We start from the raw sequence: 18,650 nt of genomic DNA, 5'->3' as shown, positions 1-18,650 counted from the left end.
AAGGAACAGATGGTCTTGTTGTCTGGAGGGAAAATTTGAAAATCTTCAAAAACCGGCAAAACAAAAGTGTGTCAGATTGGTAATGCAGGCTGTGTCGGTAGTGCGCTGGAGACAAACCGTCAGAATAAATGAGATTTTGTTCTGTTGTCCTCTCCTGTACTTTTCTTGAACTTTTACGTACCATCCCTTTGTCCTCAGCGTTAAATAGGGCTGTCCTTTATTGTGCCTCATTCAGAATAGTAGTCCGACCCGAAACTCTCCAGATCACTTCAGTGTAAACGAGTTTGGCTGAACTGCTGTAGGACAATAGGCTTTATATCTAAAAGTTTTTGTAACATCAAGCAAACAATAAATGTGTTATAGGTCGTTTACCCACATATTGACCAGCTAAACTGTGGTGTGAACTGTATGTTTTGAAACCTTAACATTATTTACATATACATGCTATATTACATACTGCATTAAACTAAATAGTTAAAAGAACGTTTTCCATGATGTAATTTCAATTTGTGACTGGAGGTGCTGTCCACTTTGGAAATTAAATCCATTTGCATTAACAAAATGCAGGGTTATGCATACAGTTAATAATGTATAGTAAAATGCAACACCTTTTTTTATTTTGTTTTGATTTTGGTTTATAATAGATTTTATATCGGTTTGTCAAGGCTGCACCGTCCTGCAGTTTGGCCACAACGTATCTTGCATAAAAAAGAAAACATTACATAACTAAACAGTTTAATAGCATAGAAGTAAGTGTTATTTCAATTAGCAATTGATATCAGTTTCTTTCTATGCGTAGTCAGTATTGTGTGTTGTTGGGTTGGGCTGTACACTGCATCTCTTCTTCCTTCCTCTGGTGTTTGGAGAAACTGAAGGCCGCTCCCACAGAGCCACTCCTCCATAATGGTGTTTCTCTCAGGAGGAGGAGCTACTGAAGCACAACAGAGCATCTCCTAGAAACAACAAAGCACACAAAGAGGAAAAGTACAATCTGAAACTTTACTCAGAGGCTACAGAACATACAGCACACACACACACAAACACACAAACACACACAAAAAGCACAGGTAGCAGTGCAGATGAGTTTTCTCTAATATCAGAAGTTAACAGTTCCAGGAACAAATTTAAGCATCTTTGGAGTCACAGTATAACTATGTTATTATTATTTTCATTATTAGTTTTAATTTTTCAGTCCATTCAGAATGAGGTGTTCTTTCACAGTCCACATTTCTTAGTAGCAAAGTAGCAATTTCCTGTCGTTGCAGTGTGGTTTCCTGTGGAAATGAGAGCAAAAAGGAGCTTTTGACAGCATATAGTAGTTAAACTGATGACAAGTCGTATGTCATATTTTACCATTGGGTCATTTGTGCTTTTGCAGTTTTGTTTTATGGCAAGATAGTTTTGAAAGAGGTGTTAAATGAAATTCCAAGCATATTTATCTATCTATCTATCTATATATATATATATATATATATACACACACACACATAGTAATGACAGTCAAAAGAATTTGAACAGCAGTCCCAATTTTGTGTGTATATATATATATAAGTCTGAGCCTGCTTTAAAATGTTTTTAAGTTATTCCTCCAAAAAAAGTTAGAAGAAGTAAAATGAAGAACACATTTTATTTCCAGGTCACTGTTCAAATTTAGGCACATTTGTGACATTGACCATGTCCAGGCCTCTGTACAAAAAGGTCAATTTTTTAAAAAAATCTCTTTTTCCTTCTATTGAAGCTCGGGTTCAGACGACTCTCAGGTGGATTTGATCTTCTATTCACTTTTGTCACTGTCAGTGATCAATGCTAGCTCGAGTGCACACGAAGCAAAATTTCAAATTCATTTAAATATTTTAAACTTTCCGTCGTTTGAAAATGAAACAAATGCATTAAATCTAAGAATAATGCAAAATATAAGCATTTTTGCTAGTGATCTCAGACATTTGGACCCCAGTGTATGTATACATTACTTTACTTATTTACTTTTTTTATTTAAACTTTGTAAACCTCATTTTTGAACCTATGTTCAATTCCCTTTTTAGTTACTGAGAGATCTTTATCGTGTAGAGACAGACAGACAGACTGACTGACGGACAGACTGAAGGCTGTCCGGGAGGAGTGGCTGTAGCTCAGTGTGGATAACCTGTTGGAAGGTGAGGAGAGGAGAGAGAAGAAGAGCCTCCCATTACAGATTACAGTCTACTCTCCTCCCCTCCCCCCTCCGAGAACAACATGGCGAACTGAGCTGAGTACACCTGCGCTGCTCTCTGGACTCTTTAACTTTTCTGTAGCCTGATGTAACTTTTCTAATGGTCTAAATCATTCGCGATAATCAACCCGCTTCTGATATCGGTGTGCGCTTTTGAGGCTGTTCGGTCGTCTCGATGAAACCTTTACCGGAACCATGTAACGAGCATCAGAAGAAAAGCTCGGACTCTGCTGCCCGCGGGGAGATGCCGAGTGTGGAGGCGAAAGCTGTACCTGGAAACACGGAGCTCAGCGCGGAGGTGAGCCGGATAGCCATCACGGCCAGTTCTCCAGCCTTTTTAACGCCTTTTCGTGGGTTTTAATATTGAAGGAAGGAAATTAAAACAAGCCTAAGCGCCCATAAACGGGCTTGTTTGGCTAGTTTGGATGGCTGACTGGTTATTGAGGTAACTCAACCTGTTTGACCTCATTCTTTGGAAAGTAATTGTTAAATATAGACTCTTGGTTTGTAATAAAGTGGACATTGAAGTTCTACCAGTAGGATTAAGGACAATTAGAGTATAGGGTATTACACAAAATGAAAAAGGTAAAAGTTACCCTACCACATTAAAATCATGATTATCCAAGCTATGACAGTATTATAAACCAAACTGAAAATTCTGGATTAAAAATTATGTTGGCTTGTCCTTTTCTAGACTTGTCTTATGTTAAAGGCACCCACACTCTGATTTTTGTGAACATTGTTTACAATTTATGGTACATTAACTTTTAAAATAGTTTTCTTCAGATGCCTCTAGGCCCCATATTAACCCCATTACAAACCGTATCAGGGTTTCTGATTCTCCTTTATGCAGATAATTCTTTATAAGACAAAAAAGGAGCAAATACATCTTCAGAACATGATTCTCAAAGTACGCTTGTTGTTTCTTGTACCTTGATCCCTACCATTTCCTTCACAGTAAATGAAGAGACTTTTTTTGTTCTGACATCACAGAGATTACAGATATGTGTGATATCTGTGTGTATCTGTGTAGTAGTTCTGACAAGTTTACTCTTGCTAGCCATTGTGTGCGGAACCATCATAATTAATGTGTGGCAACCAGAATGACTTCCCTTTCATTAGACAGCTGAACCAAACACAGCATGCACTGGTTCCCCTTTTAGTTTATGTGGAGGATCACTCCTAATTCACGTAAAGAGAAGTGATTTCAAGCCATTTGGCAATACTGTTGGAACTGGTGTTCAGTTGCCTTCTTTTCTGTGGGGAGATAGATGCCTAGTGATCAAATTACTGTTGTGCATAAGGCATCTCTAACAGGCCACAATTTTACACAATTTTCACAATTTCCTATTAATTATACAGAAAGGGAAATTCTAAAGATTAAAAAAAAATCAGAGTAATTAAACTGTTAAGATGTACATTTTACCAAGTCATTCAGAGAGGTTTGATATGAAAAGCTCTGTTCTAAAGAAACTTGCTGAGTCAGACTTGTTCATATGTTTTGTGATAGGAATCAGATGTCCAAAGAGTTTAAAGCCTCTAAAAGCTGCATTACAAAATGAAATGGTAACAAATGAGCTGCCTGATGCTTGAAACATGTTTTACAATTGAGATAAAGTTTTGGCCTAAAAGATATTTTCAAGAAATAATTCTTGGTGGAAGTACCCCAGTTCATTTTTTCAGATTTACCACTGTTTCAATGTTATCAGCAAAATAGCATGCTCATATTTGTATTGTAGAAATCACAAACCCTGGTTCCTCTCACCACCACTGTAAAGAAATCTGAGGCAGTACATTTCTCTCTAATGCATCTCACATCAAACCACTCTGAATGATTCTTTAGATCTCAACAATTAAATTATGCTGGATTTTGAAAAATCTGTGACATTTCCCATTAACTCAACGGCTGCAGTTTGTACAAAAGAATCATATGAGGTTCTTTTTGTGTGACACATCTTCCCAATGCTGAATAGTTCTTCAAAGTGGTTAATAAACCTTGAGGCACTCATCTTAGAGTGTTCTTAGACTGGTGTTATGTTACACAACTGGGGAATAACCAACTGCACTGGGAACTGATTCCCAGTTGTCCCAGCTAAACTTTGGTCACATAAAATCCATTGGATTAAATGGTGGTGAAATTTGAGATTTCAGGATGAATTGTTGTGAAGTCAGAGATTTTGTTGTAGAGACTGTTGGTATGTGTCTGACTGAACTTTTTCTCTCATTGGTAGAGTCCAGCACAGCTGAATGGCTTCACTGTCCCTCCGAGTGTGACTGGTGCTACCTCGCAGGCTGAGTCTCACTCTCCCTCTCCCTCTCACGCCCCTCCACTGAACCCCCAGCCTCCCAGAGAGCAGTGGGGCGGCAAGTATGAGTTTCTGCTCTCCTGTCTTGGCTACTGTGTCGGCCTGGGAAACGTCTGGAGATTCCCTTACCTCTGCTACCGGAATGGAGGAGGTGAGTTATCACTAGTGGAGCTGAGCAGACAAAGAGGAATAATTTGATAATTTGACTGATAAGTGTGTACATTTTTTAAAAGAAAGCACAAAAAGTCTGCACCATGTATCTATAAGTTGATAGTTAAGGTGGTTATATACGGTGTACTGCCTGGCATAAAATCAAATATTGCAACTTCTCTCAAACTAAAGCTGCTTGATAAACTGTCTGTTAAATGTTTTCAGAACTTTGGCTTATTCAGTAATGATATTGCAAAAGAATGTGAATATGCAAATGAGCCTTCAACACATCACAAAAATTCATTGTGTGCTGTGAGCATCAAGAACAGTGTCAGATGTTTCAGATGAGAATCAGGTCAAAATTACACAGGCCATCTTTAGCCCGGTTACATCAAGGTGTTTGTAAGACACTGCAAACATGGTGTATTGCAAATGCAATATGTAGCAATATAATATAGACTATAATATGATATTTTATTCTTATCATGCCATCATGTAACGAAAGCAGACAATATAGTTCTTCCAGGTTGGGTAACACCCATAGATCATGTTATTTGCATGGTGATGGTTGTGGGTAGTCCAGAAAAAGCTGTGTTTAGGGTGTGCTTTGTGAAATTGAAATATACTGTACTGCATTGCAGAATGCACTAACGTAGGTTTTTCAGTGACAATGGTGAAGTTATTAGATTATTACTTTAAAACAAGTACCTATCTACTTCACATTGTTCTTGTTATTCAAATGTGAAAACAAAATTTGCAACTGTGAGTTCATATAATACAATATAATATATAATACCTCAATATAATACATATAATACCTCATTGTATGTTCTGAATCATTCACCTGATATCTTGGTTGCTGAACCAGGTTCGAAACTATAGTAGCACAGTGACAGCCTCTGGCATCTGTAAGCAGATACCAAAACTACAGTCAGCTGCTCGCACACATATGCACCCAGTCCCGCCCTGTGCCGTGTTAGCTCTATAATCCTTTCAGAGCAAGCTTGGACGGCCTCCAGTCACCCCTGGGTGTGGTTCACACGTGAGTGTCTCAGATGTAATGGAATTGTCTCTACTATTTAGATTGGTATTTGTTCAGAGTTTCATCGGCATGCTTGACATTTGCACTGATGTTTTACTTCCACCTGTTTATTGTACAGTTCAGTACCAGCATGGAACTAACAGAAAAACAACACTCCTACACACTTACAACATAAAGCACTGATGCTATATTAAAATGATGACAGAGAGCATCGTTTCCTCATTTATAATCTGCGGTGTTTATAAATACTTCCCTACAACAGTGCATTGTAACTTAGGACTTGCCACTTGCACTTAGTGTTGCATGGTTTTTTGAAGGTACTTTTTCTATTCTACAATGTGATGTACAAATCAGTACTCTAACTTCTTAGACTTTCAGTTCATTTGTTGATGTTGTGTTCTGCCTGGAGGTGTATCAAATTTTGCATGGTAATTACATGGACATTCAACACGTTTATTAGCATATGTAAAACAGACAAGTGAACACTTTTGTTCTGACAGACATGTCCTACGCTCCTAGAAACAATCAACATAAGGTTACTCATTTGTTTATGTTTTAAACACAGTGTGAACAATGCTAGCCTATATTGTGTCATCATCTCGCTGTTAAACTTCCCTTCAGAACATGTTGTACATATTTGAATTATTTATTTACTTATTTGATGCATTTAACAACTGAAGACTTTTGTGTTAATAACGAAAGAGAGTTAATTTTTGAGAATCACTTATAAATTAAGCTATAACAGTTTATAACTGTTATTGTTCTCACACACACACACACAAATGTATAATTTAAAAATGTATATATTATATTACTTCCAACAGCACAGTCTAATTGGTTGATAAGCATTCTGTTAGTGCTTTTATTTGTGAAAACAGCACGTCTTTTTCACAGTTTACTAAGTAATGATTCACTTTACGCTACATCTAAACATTAATACATTACTACTTTAGGCCAAACAAAAACAGAAAATAAAAACTTTTATAATATCTGACCTGCCGCCTGCACTCTTCTGAAGAAGAGTGTGACGGCAGGCCTACATCAGATTCCAAAGTTTTCCTGTTGTTGTCACTGAAAAGGGCTACTACACAAACTAACTAAACAAACTGGAATTAGCCAGAAACAAACAGAATATAAGTCAGCAAACACTGTCAAATGCTTTACAGACTGTCTGAAACAGAAGAACATTCAGGTTAATCTGGCAAATACTGAAAAGCTGAGCTGAACATGAAGTTGTGATAGTTCTGTGGCTCTATGACGCAAAAGAGTACTACTTTTTTGGCGTGAGGAATTGCCAATATTGAAGCACGTTTTATATGATGTTTTGGGCTTATTTGTTTTACTTTTTTATTTTACAGAAATATATGAAACTGAATAGAACTGTATAAAAGCAGTAGAACACTTGAGGCTATTTGTTACCGTGAATATTGTCACGGCTGTGATGATCTTGTGACTGAATCACAACTGGTAATGTTTTTCAAAATAACACACTCCCTCTCGTGTTCTACTGCTTAAATAAAAGTTTAATTGATCTAGAAGAATTTTTTGTGATTTAATTTTTTATTATATTTTATTTAAAGAAAAACCAAACAACCCCCTCCCCCCCACATAATTTTTGTGTTCAGTCCAATAAACATTGGTTGTTTAGTTCATTTTTTTATAGTGTCATTTTGGTATAAAGCATTTTAAGTAAAGTATCAAAGTCGAAATTCTGGTATTTTGAAAACCCGCTTGTACTGTTAGGTTATCTCTTTAGAGATAAAGAAACACGGACATGGATTTTGAAGGTGCAACCTTTCAGAACGTGTAGATGACCTGTATGTCTCTAATGTTACTTTACATTCCCTCTGAACCAGGCATTTCCTGTATGAAAATGTTTTTTGTACTGCAGGTGTGTTTCTCATCCCGTACTTCATCATGCTGTTCTTCACGGGCATGCCCCTCTTCCTCATGGAGCTCAGCTTGGGCCAGTATGGTGCCGCAGGCCCCATCACTGTCTGGAAATGCTGTCCACTGCTTAAAGGTACCTGCACACTGGAATGCAGTTCGTTAACGAATAGAGGCGACTAGCGGTCCCTGTTCATAAATGAACAATTACATAGTTTTATTTGATATTTTATATATTGTTTATTGACTTACATTGCTGCACAAAGTCTCTAGGTCCATCTGGGGTTTTCTGTATATAGTAGTTCTCTGTTTTGATGCTTATTTGTATTATCAAGTCTATACAAAGCAATAAGCTTTGAGAGCCTGTGTGTTAAGATTATTGTTATGCCCATGCTAAGCTTCGCCTTGATAAAAAGGTGTACAGAGTCATAAAGTCAGAGTAATAAAATGCAGCAATTCAATAAATAAATTAATTTATTAGTAGTAAAGCAATCCTTCCGCCACGTAATATAGTTTGTTAACAGTAGACATTGGTTGCCAAATGAAATGATAACTCATACAACATTCAATTGATGTGTATGATCATATGTATGTATCTTAGAGTATTTTAAAAGAGTTTGCATGTGGTTCGGCCAATTAGATTTTAGAAATGGAACTATTTGTTGTATAATTATTGTAATTCATAATTAATGTAGTATATAAACCCCACCTGTCACCTCAATTGTTTAACTGAAACAAGACCTCTAAGGACAAATGTGAATATCACTCTTTATGTCCTTTCTGTGCTTTCTGCAGGGATTGGCATAGGGATGCTGTGCGTGTCTACACTTGTGTGCCTCTACTATAACGTCATCATTGCTTGGACCTTTTATTACCTGGGTAATTCCTTCCAGAGCCCACTGCCATGGTCCTGTGATGCTAGTGCTAATGCTAAGTTCTGTGTAAGTATTTTATAGCTGCTAATCACAAAGCAGGGTTGCATCTCAGCTGTATTGTTGACCACTGTGACCTAAAAGTTAGAAAATCTTTGTGTGTAAGTAATCTTGTTAATATATTAATCGCTTATCTCACACTGTGAAGTCACTTACAGTCTGAGTTAATACTAGTCCAGGTTGTTATCGAGGGATTGAACATTAGAGAGATATATGGAAGGCGCCATCGCTCTCTTGGGGTAATGATAGCCTTTAGCCCTGGTTTAGCGTTTAGCATGGCAGCCTGCTAGCTGGGCTAGTGTATCCACTAGCCCCGCCTGCAGTGCGCCTCTGCCAGTCAGCTGCATCACACAGCAGCAGGGTCTCACAGCCTTCATCCAAGCAAAAAAAAAACAAAACAAAACAAAAAACAAATCAACAAAAAAAAACTGAAAACAGTTGTTACTGGCAGCATAAACAACTGTAATATGTTACTGAACTCCTGAGTCTGATGCTCAGAGATGTGTGAGTGTATGGGAAGCGTGAGACAAATGGCTTGAAAAATGTGAAACAACATTAACACTGTTATTGTCCGAGCCAGATAAGCTGCTGCATGCTTACATGTACACACCATAGTTTTATCTAAATATTATTCAGTGCTGTTTTTAACTGTTTTGCACAAGAAACATATTTTTAATTTACTGCGGTCATTAAATATGTTTTTTTTACTGATTATATAATAGTAAAGACTAATTCTATAAAGTAAACAAAAATAGGTTTTCTTAAGCATCTAAAATAGTTTTACACACACACACATATGTGTATAAAATCCAAAGAATAAATGCCAGAACACAAATAAAATATTTAAAGTAGATTTGTATAAATATCAGGGCTGGTATCGGTATCTGTATTAGGCCAGTAATTGAGAATCAGGTACCGGAAGGGATAAAGTGTAATCCCTGCTTGTTTTTTTTAATATTACTCTCTTTACTCGTCTACAGAATACCACAAACACCACAATCTCTTTGAGTCCATCTGAGGAATTCTGGAAGTAAGCATTCTCTGGTTTATTGCTATGATTTATTTGAAGGGTTGCATTTCAAAATGCTGTATATCCTTTTAACAATTTTGGATATAATCCATTTTTCATAGAAAGAATTTCTGTAATTAAGATGATATTAATCATAAGGTAGCTTATGTGTATGTGTAAAGCCCTCTCACTACAAAAAAAGAAAATTCTTGAAAGTGGTCTGTAATGCATTTTGGAATTAAACCCTGCATTTGTAGTCTGGCTCAAAAGAAACTGACTTAACGTGCCCTCCCAGCTATGAAAGATAAAGGCAGATTTACTCACATTTTGTAGTGTCACAAACTATTTTGACATTAAAAAGGGACAATCATGATTCACCAAATTGGTGCAATTGCCCCTTAGCACCCATAAAATGATCCAACGGCAGCTGCTGCTGTTTTGCTTTTTTGCCTCATTGAACGGGCATGTACAGGAGCTTCACTCTCAAACTGCAAAATACTGGGAAGAGATTATTATAAAGAACCACATAGTTCAATTTACCAAAGCTGATAGTAAATACCGATTATGCATACTATTTAGCACCTGTGAAGAGCTTGTCTTATTTTTGGGGCTAACGTGGCTGTCGTTGTTGCTCATGATTGCACAGAAATATTTTGCCTGTTGTTTTTCCCTTGTTTCTGGCAGTACTGTGAAAAACCTTGACTTGTTTGACCTCTCAAATTTTTGAATTTTTGCAATGAAACGCAATACCTTTTTGCTCAAAATGAAATACAAGACGTTTTTGCTCAAAGTAATGACTTTCTACACACATACATTTTCTAAGTCGCTCAACCTTCTGGGTTGTGGGGGGAGCTGGAGCCTATCCCAGCAGTCATTGGGCGGAAGGCAGGTTAAGTAATGACTTACAATCTCAAAATAATTATACTATCTTGAAGAATAATAACTAATTATTTCAACATGCTAAGTCAAAATGTCAAGAAAATCAATTATTTCAATATAGTAAGTCATTATTTTGTATTGCCTTAAACAAAGAGGAAAAAATAATTATGATCAAATAATGTTTTTTCTCCTTTCTGGTCACACCTATCATATGTTTATTAAGAAGTAAGTGCTTGTTCTTAGTAGATAACCTACTAAATTGGCCACCACATCAGCCCTAATTGTCTGTAGACCGTCAGTAATTAGCGCCTTTAATGTTTAGAACATGTAGCTGTAGCAAAAATGGTAATTTATTTTCATATTTTTGAAATGTGTTAACATACTAACTACTTAAATTCTAAGAGAAATTCTCACCAGAACATTTTCATAGTATAGATGTGTTCATGCTGTATTCCTGTTTGTGAAAGTGCTTGTAAGTGGATGTACATCAAATATACATTCAGTTCAAAGTCTAGATCTAGCTTTGATACAAAGTGTCCTTTGATCAAAACGAAACAAGAGCGCATCTGATACAGACCACCAGATGCTCTCATAAGCTGCTGAAGCCTAGTTGGAAATAATTGTGGTTGAAGTTCTTTGAATTTGAGGTCACATGCGTGTGTGCATGTGTGTGTGTGCGTTTTGCAGTGACCGTGTCTTGGGTGTGCGAAGTAGTAAGGGCCTGCATGACCCTGGACCAGTGAGGTGGGAGCTTGCTCTGTGTTTGCTGGCAGCGTGGGTCATCATTTTCCTTTGCATGCTGAAGGGCATTCGCAGCTCAGGCAAGGTAAGGTCTAGCTCATGAAGGAGGAAATAACTGAATGAGGAAATACCATAATTTAGGCCCTTCCTAATGTTTACCAGCAAAGGGAACCCATTACTGAATCACAGTCATGTACTTTGTAGTTAGAGGTCTGGTCCCCACATTGGATCTACTCAGCATTAGATGCAGTTGCATTATAATACACACATCCTCCACAATGAAACCACTGTTTAGTCACATTAAGAGGGGAATTTTTAAGGTGCTTTTTTGTGTACTTCAATTGTTAGGATTTAAACAAATTAATTATCCGATTTTTAAGCACAGTCCAATTTCTTCGTTTTTTCCATTGTCAGGTGGTGTATGTGACGGCCACCTTTCCCTACTTTGTACTGATAGTTCTGATCATCAGAGGGGCCACTCTGGAGGGCTCTCTCCAGGGCGTGGCCTTCTACCTCACTCCAGTCTGGGAGCGACTGGCTAATGCACAGGTACAAGCAACAGTGCCAGTCTTTCACCTCTTTTTTATTTTGTGTAGAGGCCTCAATTGTTTGTTGAGCTTTGCTCTAAAAATCTACACAGATGTGTGATACAGTGTGATTGGGCTTGTGTAGGTGTGGAATGATGCTGCATCACAGATCTTCTACTCACTGGGCATTGGAGTAGGAGGGCTTCTGTCAATGGCTTCCTACAACAAATTTGACAATAATGTCATCAGGTTAGTTTGTAATTGTGATTTTGTCTATTTGTGTCCTTTGTTTCTTCCACTGTTTGTCAGAGTTCTATAAAGACAAGTTTAGGATCTAAATTGTAATGTCTCTGTGCTAGGGATACGCTGGTGATCACCATAGGAAACTGTGCCACCAGCTTCTTTGCAGGCTTTGCAATATTCTCCATCTTAGGTCACATGGCCTGGAAGAAGGGTGTGCCAGTAGAAAAAGTGGCAGACACAGGTAAATCCAGTCCAGCATGTCTGCTTAAGTCAGCAGACACTCCTTATTCCACCAAGATAAACTGAAACATAGTGTGCTGAATGCCATAAAATGAGGAGCTGAATTAATTGTGTTTTTTCTGTCCTATCAGGTCCAGGCTTGGCTTTTGTAGCATACCCAGAGGCATTAGCTCTTTTGCCTGGTTCAGTTTTCTGGGCCATTCTGTTTTTCCTCATGCTGTTCATGCTGGGAGTGGACACACTGGTTAGAATCTTTAATCTAGACTTCTCCTTCTTTGGTCATTTACAACTTTCTGCTGCTGTTAGCCAACAGGATGGTGAAAGGTTTACATTGTTAAATAATGCCATGCAAGGTTTGTCTGCAAAATAGCGTGACAATCTTGTTGACAGCAAACTTGTTGACCATATAAAGTGTGAAATTTCTTCATGCAGCCTGCTTTCAGAGCCTGCCATGTTCCTACATTTACCATACCACATATTGATGCAACTTCCTGCTGTCGACATGCATATGCAACACATAGTCTCTGATCTTACTGCATGCTTCTCTCTCACCCGTTCTCTCTCTCTTTCTTTCTGTCTCTCTAGTTTGGTAACATGGAGGGTGTTACCACAGCAGTGCTGGATGAGTTTCCTCAGCTGAGGGCCAATGTGAAACACAAGACTCTGTTTCTGGGCCTGCTCTGCTTTGGCTTCTACCTGATGGGCCTGTTGCTGGTCACTAATGTGAGTGCTAGCTGACCTTTTTTGAGAGAAGCTTCATTTGTTTGTGATGGTGGCATATGTTGTGAACTGCTGTACAACAAGATATATTGTAACTAATGTGAAATTGTTGCTGTCATATCCAAAATGCCAGATGCCCTTTACAATATGTAAACAATTGGAAGAAGTTTTGATGCTTCCTACATTTTATTTTATCGTATGTTTTCCCTGACGCCCCATGACATACAACATTTGTGTTTTTGTACCAAAAAGAGTCAATTTTACATGACTATTTTTCCAGACAAATGAGTCATTGCTGTCCAAACAAAATATTGTATCTTAACATCATCATTTTACAGAAGAAGGAAAAAAAAATCTTTCAGTGTAAGTTAGTATAGCAAGGTTTTATTCTAAGCCATTTTGAATAATTTCTATTTGCCTGTTTGTCATGGAATTTTGATGCAATACCAAGGGCAGCTGGCAAGAAAAATGTTTCAACAGCAACAATATGTACGTTACATTTGTTCTGATTGGCTAATCTTTATTACAGCTTATTCAAAAAGTAGTCCGTGCTGAAACGCTCAGTGTTCATGAGCAGAGCTACACTGCTTTAGGCTGAATAGGGGGATTTATGTAAAATAATTAGTTTTCATGGCATCACCAAAACAGTAAATTCAAAACAGGCTGTTTTTGCAGCTTAGTTTCTGTATATGAACTGTTTCGTGAGGGAGGTGAAGGATACATTTTGGAACAGTGTTTGCATGCTACATCCAAATCTTTTCAAGATTCAGTTTTCCATTATATGGGCCCTTTACAAATTAAGAGCATTTTTCTTTCTCCTGTAAAACTACTGTTTCAAGGTAAAAAAAGATTTTGTTACTACAGTGATGATATTTAACTGTGAAAAGGGTTCCGTAATCATGTTTTAGGTATTTCTTTAGATTTGATGCTATATTTTACGTATTTCTCTTCATTGTGTTTGTGTGTTTTCTAACAGGGAGGAATATACTGGTTCACCCTCATAGACTCATTCAGCACCAGCTTTGGACTCATCATTATCACTCTCTTCATGTGTCTGGGCATCTCATTCTTTTATGGTGTGCTCCCCACCAGCCTCTTTCCATCTTGTGCTCACATCACCATAGCAACAGCTTTGCCAACACTCAAGTCTCATAAGCTCATCATATCAATTCTGGATGAATGTCTGACCTTAGATTGCTCTAGTTTTGCCAAAACATTTTGGAAATATAACAAAGTTTAGGAGTCTCAGCCCAACTGCAGGCCTGGATCATCCAATGAGTTTAATGGCCTGAGCCACTGGGGGGCCCCATGAGCCATTTTAAGAAAATCTAAACAGCTGTTTTGACTCTTGGTGGGAACTAGTGGCACCACAAAAGAATTAGCTAATTTCAAATTTGTCATTATGGACGATCATAATCCTGATGCTGTCCACGCCTGATTCATTTCATCTTTTAGTCAGTGCTTAGCAACCACTATTCTATCTGCCATTACTTTGGTCAAGCTTTCAGGTTTTTTAGCGAGACCTGATACTTACAGTACATTAGAGGATATCCATGTCCAAAGCCAGTTATAAGATATCAGAGGTAAAGTTGCACCACCCTTGTCGTGGTGACCTGTGACCTTATATTTTCATGCATAAAATCATCAGAGGTAAGGTATAACGTTAAATGAAAAAAAAAAAATCTAAGCCCATCGTGGCAGTATGCATTAGTTTAGCATGTTTGATGGTTTGGGTTTTTAAGTTTTAAATTTGCTGCTTTTTTCAGTTGTTGTGCTTGTGAACAGTGGACCCATCCTTTATAGAGAAATTTTGCTCTGGAAATGTGCTCTTGTTAATGTGGGCGTGATCATGCTATTGTTTTGTCTCAATTCGAAAAAAAAAAAAAATGCGTTCATAGCAGTGTTGTGGTGTTAGTGTGCTACCACTGTGGTGCTGTATAACCCTCATTAAAACCTGTTGGGGTGATGCAAAAAAATTCCATGACCACCCAAAAAAGTAGCTATGTAGGGGCACACCAAATGTTTGTGCCCAGGGGCCAATAAGTTGATGATCTAGGTCTGAAAAATGCTCATACTTTATGTTGCGAAGTAGTTGAATATTCTGAGAGTTTTAACGGCTATTTGCATCTGTTTACACAGGGGTGAACCAGTTCTGCCAGGACATAGTGGACATGATCTGTCGCTGTCCACCCTGGTGCACCAAAGCGCTGCTCTACTTCAAAGCATGCTGGGTGTTCTGCACACCATTCTTGTTACTGGTGAGCACAGTGTCTGTGGGTGGACTGATTCTTCAAGAACACACTCACATTTGTGCACATTTGGTGCACATTTGTGCACATGTGGTGCACATTTGTGTACTGTGAGCATTTGATATCATTGTGTACAAGGCTTTGATTGCTTTGATCATGACCTTAGCTCTGTGTGATATGACAGGAGCTTTGGTACAAACAGTTTACCTTCTGTGACATAAGATTGTTACTAATAATGTTGTTAAGAATTTGTTAACCCTTTCAAGTCTACACTTTTAGCAAAAGAATACCAAAAAGGTTATGTGACTTGTAACAGTAAAAGAAGCCTTATATACAGAACTCACAGAACTATATACAGGTTTCTCATCATAAGAAAGAGCGATTTAACCATGTAAAGAACTGTTTGTGCATTCATATGGTTCTTTGAGTTGTCATGGTTCATTATGCAGGCTTATTATTAAGTTACTGATTAAGACTTACTGTTTTGTTACTAGTATTAAAGTCAGAAAGTATTCAGTCAGAACTGAATCATGTTTAATCAAATTCAAATTACAATTACAAGCTCCTCTCCTATTTGCAAACACAAATTTGGTATTAAGTTCAGAATCCACACTTTTCACTGAATTCATGTGCTTCTCTGAAGAATTTCTGCCCTCTATGTGTCATTTTATTTATTAATCGCTTAAATTGCAAGGTTATTATTCAGTAACTGCTATGAAACATATATACATATGTTGTTATTTGAGTGAGAAATTTTAATGTGGCTGAGGGTTATTATAGTTTTGACTTTGACTAATTAATAATTATAATTATTATAATACTATTACAACAATTATAATTATTATAGTTTTATTAGTTTTTATTATTTTTTACCCTTGGTTTTCAAGTTCAGTTTAGTTTCAGTTTTCAGTTTAAGACCACACTTATAGTTTTTGCTTTGTTTTTATTTTCTGAAAGAGCTTTAGTTTTTATTTAGTTTTAGTTTAGTTTTTTTAGTATTGAGGTGAATATGTTGTCAAAAACTGGTATATAATTTCAAATAGGATACTATATGATACTATATGGTAAGTTTTGCAAAGCAAAATTAGCACATCATCATAAATCGTCATTCATGCACAAAAACACTAAAACCAACAGTTTTTTGTGGGACACTTCTTAGTTGTCACTTGTGTTACAGCAGACATTATAGTCTTGATTTACTTGTAAAAAATGTGATGTGGATTCAAGTTAGTGTTTGAATGTTTTTTAAAGTGGTTCTTGTCTTAAATTTGTTTGCAAACATCAGCCTAGGAAAGCTCTATAGGGGTCATTGTGTTTTGAACCAGAATAGAACCTAGCATAAATAAATGAGTGCATCTGACTGAGACTAGAAATGAACACCAGGTCTGTGCTGTGTCCAATGTTGTGAATAATTTATAGTGTACCTGTGTATAGCGTACCTGTCTTTCTCTCACTGATTTCCCTTTGTCTCTCTCACTTGTGCATTTTTCTCACATAGTTCATCCTGACCTACATCTTCATTGAGATGTACAGAACCTCTCTCCATTACGGCTCGTATGTGTTCCCGCGGTGGGGCAAGGCGCTGGGAGTGTGCATGGGAGCTATCTGCTGTCTGCAGATTCCTATCTGGGCCATTGTAGCCGTCAGTAAGGAGTCTGGCACGCTGAAAGATGTGAGTTGTTCAGTGTTGGATGTTGCTGTAACCAAGAAAACTGGTTAATCAAGGTTTCTGCTTAGTACACTTTCCTTCCATTTTGCACAGTCATAATGAAATACAGAAAAGAGGGGCAGGAACCTGTTTAAAGTGTGTGATCTAACTCATTATTTCCCTGTGTCTGCTGGCTCAGCGCTTTCAGAAAGCCATCCGGCCGCTCAACTCCTGGCGGGTAAACAACCTGAACAGCACCGCTCAGGAGCAGCGCGTGGAGCCGGAGAGAATAGATGGACCCTTCACTGTTAACCTCACCGAGGTGGACTTCACTGCTATGGCCTGGGAGAGCAGTGAAGCATAATAATGTGCTCTCCCTGTGTTATGAGAGCAAACTACAGGAGTAGAAGACTCTCCGTGTTTTATGGCCATGGGCAAAAGCTCACACTGCCTAATGATTACACTCTCAAAACTGATGTGTTAACTGACAATACGCTTTTTGTGTTGTCACTGTTTTAACACATTTTATATTATATAAAATTATATAAAATATATATATATTATATATATGGCCTGAAGAATACAGCACAATGCAGCCTCTGGCATTGACTGTAGAGCACATGTAATTATATTCTGAACACACTCCCTGTGCTGAATAACAAATTATTTGGACATAGAGACTGTGTTATGTGTAACACGTCTGCTTTGAGAGTGTAGTAAAAATATATACTCCATACTATCTGCACTATCTGGTGTTTAGTGCCTAAACAGTGCCTGTTTTCTGTGTGGTAATCAGAGGACTTGCATATGTTAAAACTGGAAATAAGTGGGCAATTTCAGGTATTTGTGTTTCAGGAAACTGAGTTACTAACAGCATTCCAGTTTACTGTTCTCAAAAAGCCTGATTGTCAGTCATCTGGTCAAACAAGGCTTTCGCCCAATGCCAGCATATGGAGAGCAGCAAGGTCTTCCCCAATGGGGATTATTCAGAAAAGCACAGTTATTGCTGAAATGGTCCTCCAACACATTATGCTGAATTATTTATGTTCATGTGTATTTTATGTTATTGAGTATCTTACTAGTTTTACCTTGAGCCTTCTGCCTCACCTGAACTGGGCCAAAGCATAAAAGTGTATGTGAGGGAAACAAAAACATATTTAACCAACATCTCTTACCGTGTCATTGTCTCGGTGGGTTAGCGCCCACAACATGAAGACTGATTTTAAATTAATGATAGTTTTGTCTTTATTATGTCTGATTTTCCTAAGTGACCTGTGGTTCAGAGATGAATGTCAGCCAGACATCCAGGGATCCAGTGACTGTGGAATAAATTTTTAGGCCCATTTACCCATGGAAAAATAAACTGTGGTCTGTTTTAGGCCAGCAGCTCAGCATCTCTGTTTCTTACGGAGTTACTGACTGACCGGTCCATTATAACGCTAGAGGACGTCCGCGAGCGAGTTCTCAATGAATAGGATGAGAGCAGAGAGTTTGTAGAGGAGAATTGCCTCTCAGAATTGTTCTCCGGGTTTGTCAAACGCTAGAGGGCGCTCCTAAGTGAGTCCAAAATGAGTGCATAATATGGAGCACTCGAGCACAATCATACTTGGTAAATGCTTAAACATTTTTATATAGAATAATGTATTAATTTTACTAAACACAGGACAGCATAAATCATTTAAACATCGCTGTTATATTTTTGAGCGCTTCTGAACTCCAGTTACACGTCTATATAATTGTGCCTCGTGCACGTTCATGACGTCAGTGAGCGAGAGATTTACTCGTCTGCTCCGCTCGCCAACCAATCAGCATTCAGTAGCAGTAATGCTAACCAATCAGCACACAGTAGTTATGCTGGAGTGCTACTG

At 37.8% G+C, this 18,650-nt stretch overlaps 1 protein-coding gene across 1 annotated transcript; it reads left to right on the top strand.

The window, feature by feature from the left end:
- The first annotated feature begins 2,161 nt into the window (after positions 1-2,161).
- On the top strand, positions 2,162-18,129 carry slc6a7 (solute carrier family 6 member 7). Its single transcript, XM_036587674.1, has 15 exons — positions 2,162-2,507; positions 4,441-4,666; positions 7,599-7,730; positions 8,390-8,535; positions 9,507-9,556; positions 11,102-11,240; positions 11,570-11,704; positions 11,828-11,931; positions 12,042-12,166; positions 12,297-12,409; positions 12,751-12,888; positions 13,862-13,961; positions 15,025-15,143; positions 16,633-16,806; positions 16,982-18,129. Exons 1-15 carry the CDS (start codon positions 2,385-2,387, stop codon positions 17,144-17,146), a joined length of 1,989 nt encoding a protein of 662 aa, XP_036443567.1. The 5' UTR covers positions 2,162-2,384; the 3' UTR covers positions 17,147-18,129.
- The last annotated feature ends 521 nt before the right edge of the window (positions 18,130-18,650 follow it).

Source organism: Colossoma macropomum, unplaced genomic scaffold (assembly GCF_904425465.1).
Source record: "Colossoma macropomum unplaced genomic scaffold, Colossoma_macropomum, whole genome shotgun sequence".
In the NCBI taxonomy this organism is placed as follows: Eukaryota; Metazoa; Chordata; class Actinopteri; order Characiformes; family Serrasalmidae; genus Colossoma; species Colossoma macropomum.
This window is presented reverse-complemented; position numbering and strand designations above follow the sequence as displayed.

Coding starts and splice junctions, on each gene's coding strand:
- slc6a7 (XM_036587674.1), top strand. CDS start 2,385: ATGAAACCTTTACCGGAACCATGTAACGAGCATCAGAAGAAAAGCTCG. Junction 11,241..11,569: donor GCATTCGCAGCTCAGGCAAG/GTAAGGTCTAGC, acceptor TTCCATTGTCAG/GTGGTGTATGTGACGGCCAC. Junction 16,807..16,981: donor AGTCTGGCACGCTGAAAGAT/GTGAGTTGTTCA, acceptor CTGCTGGCTCAG/CGCTTTCAGAAAGCCATCCG.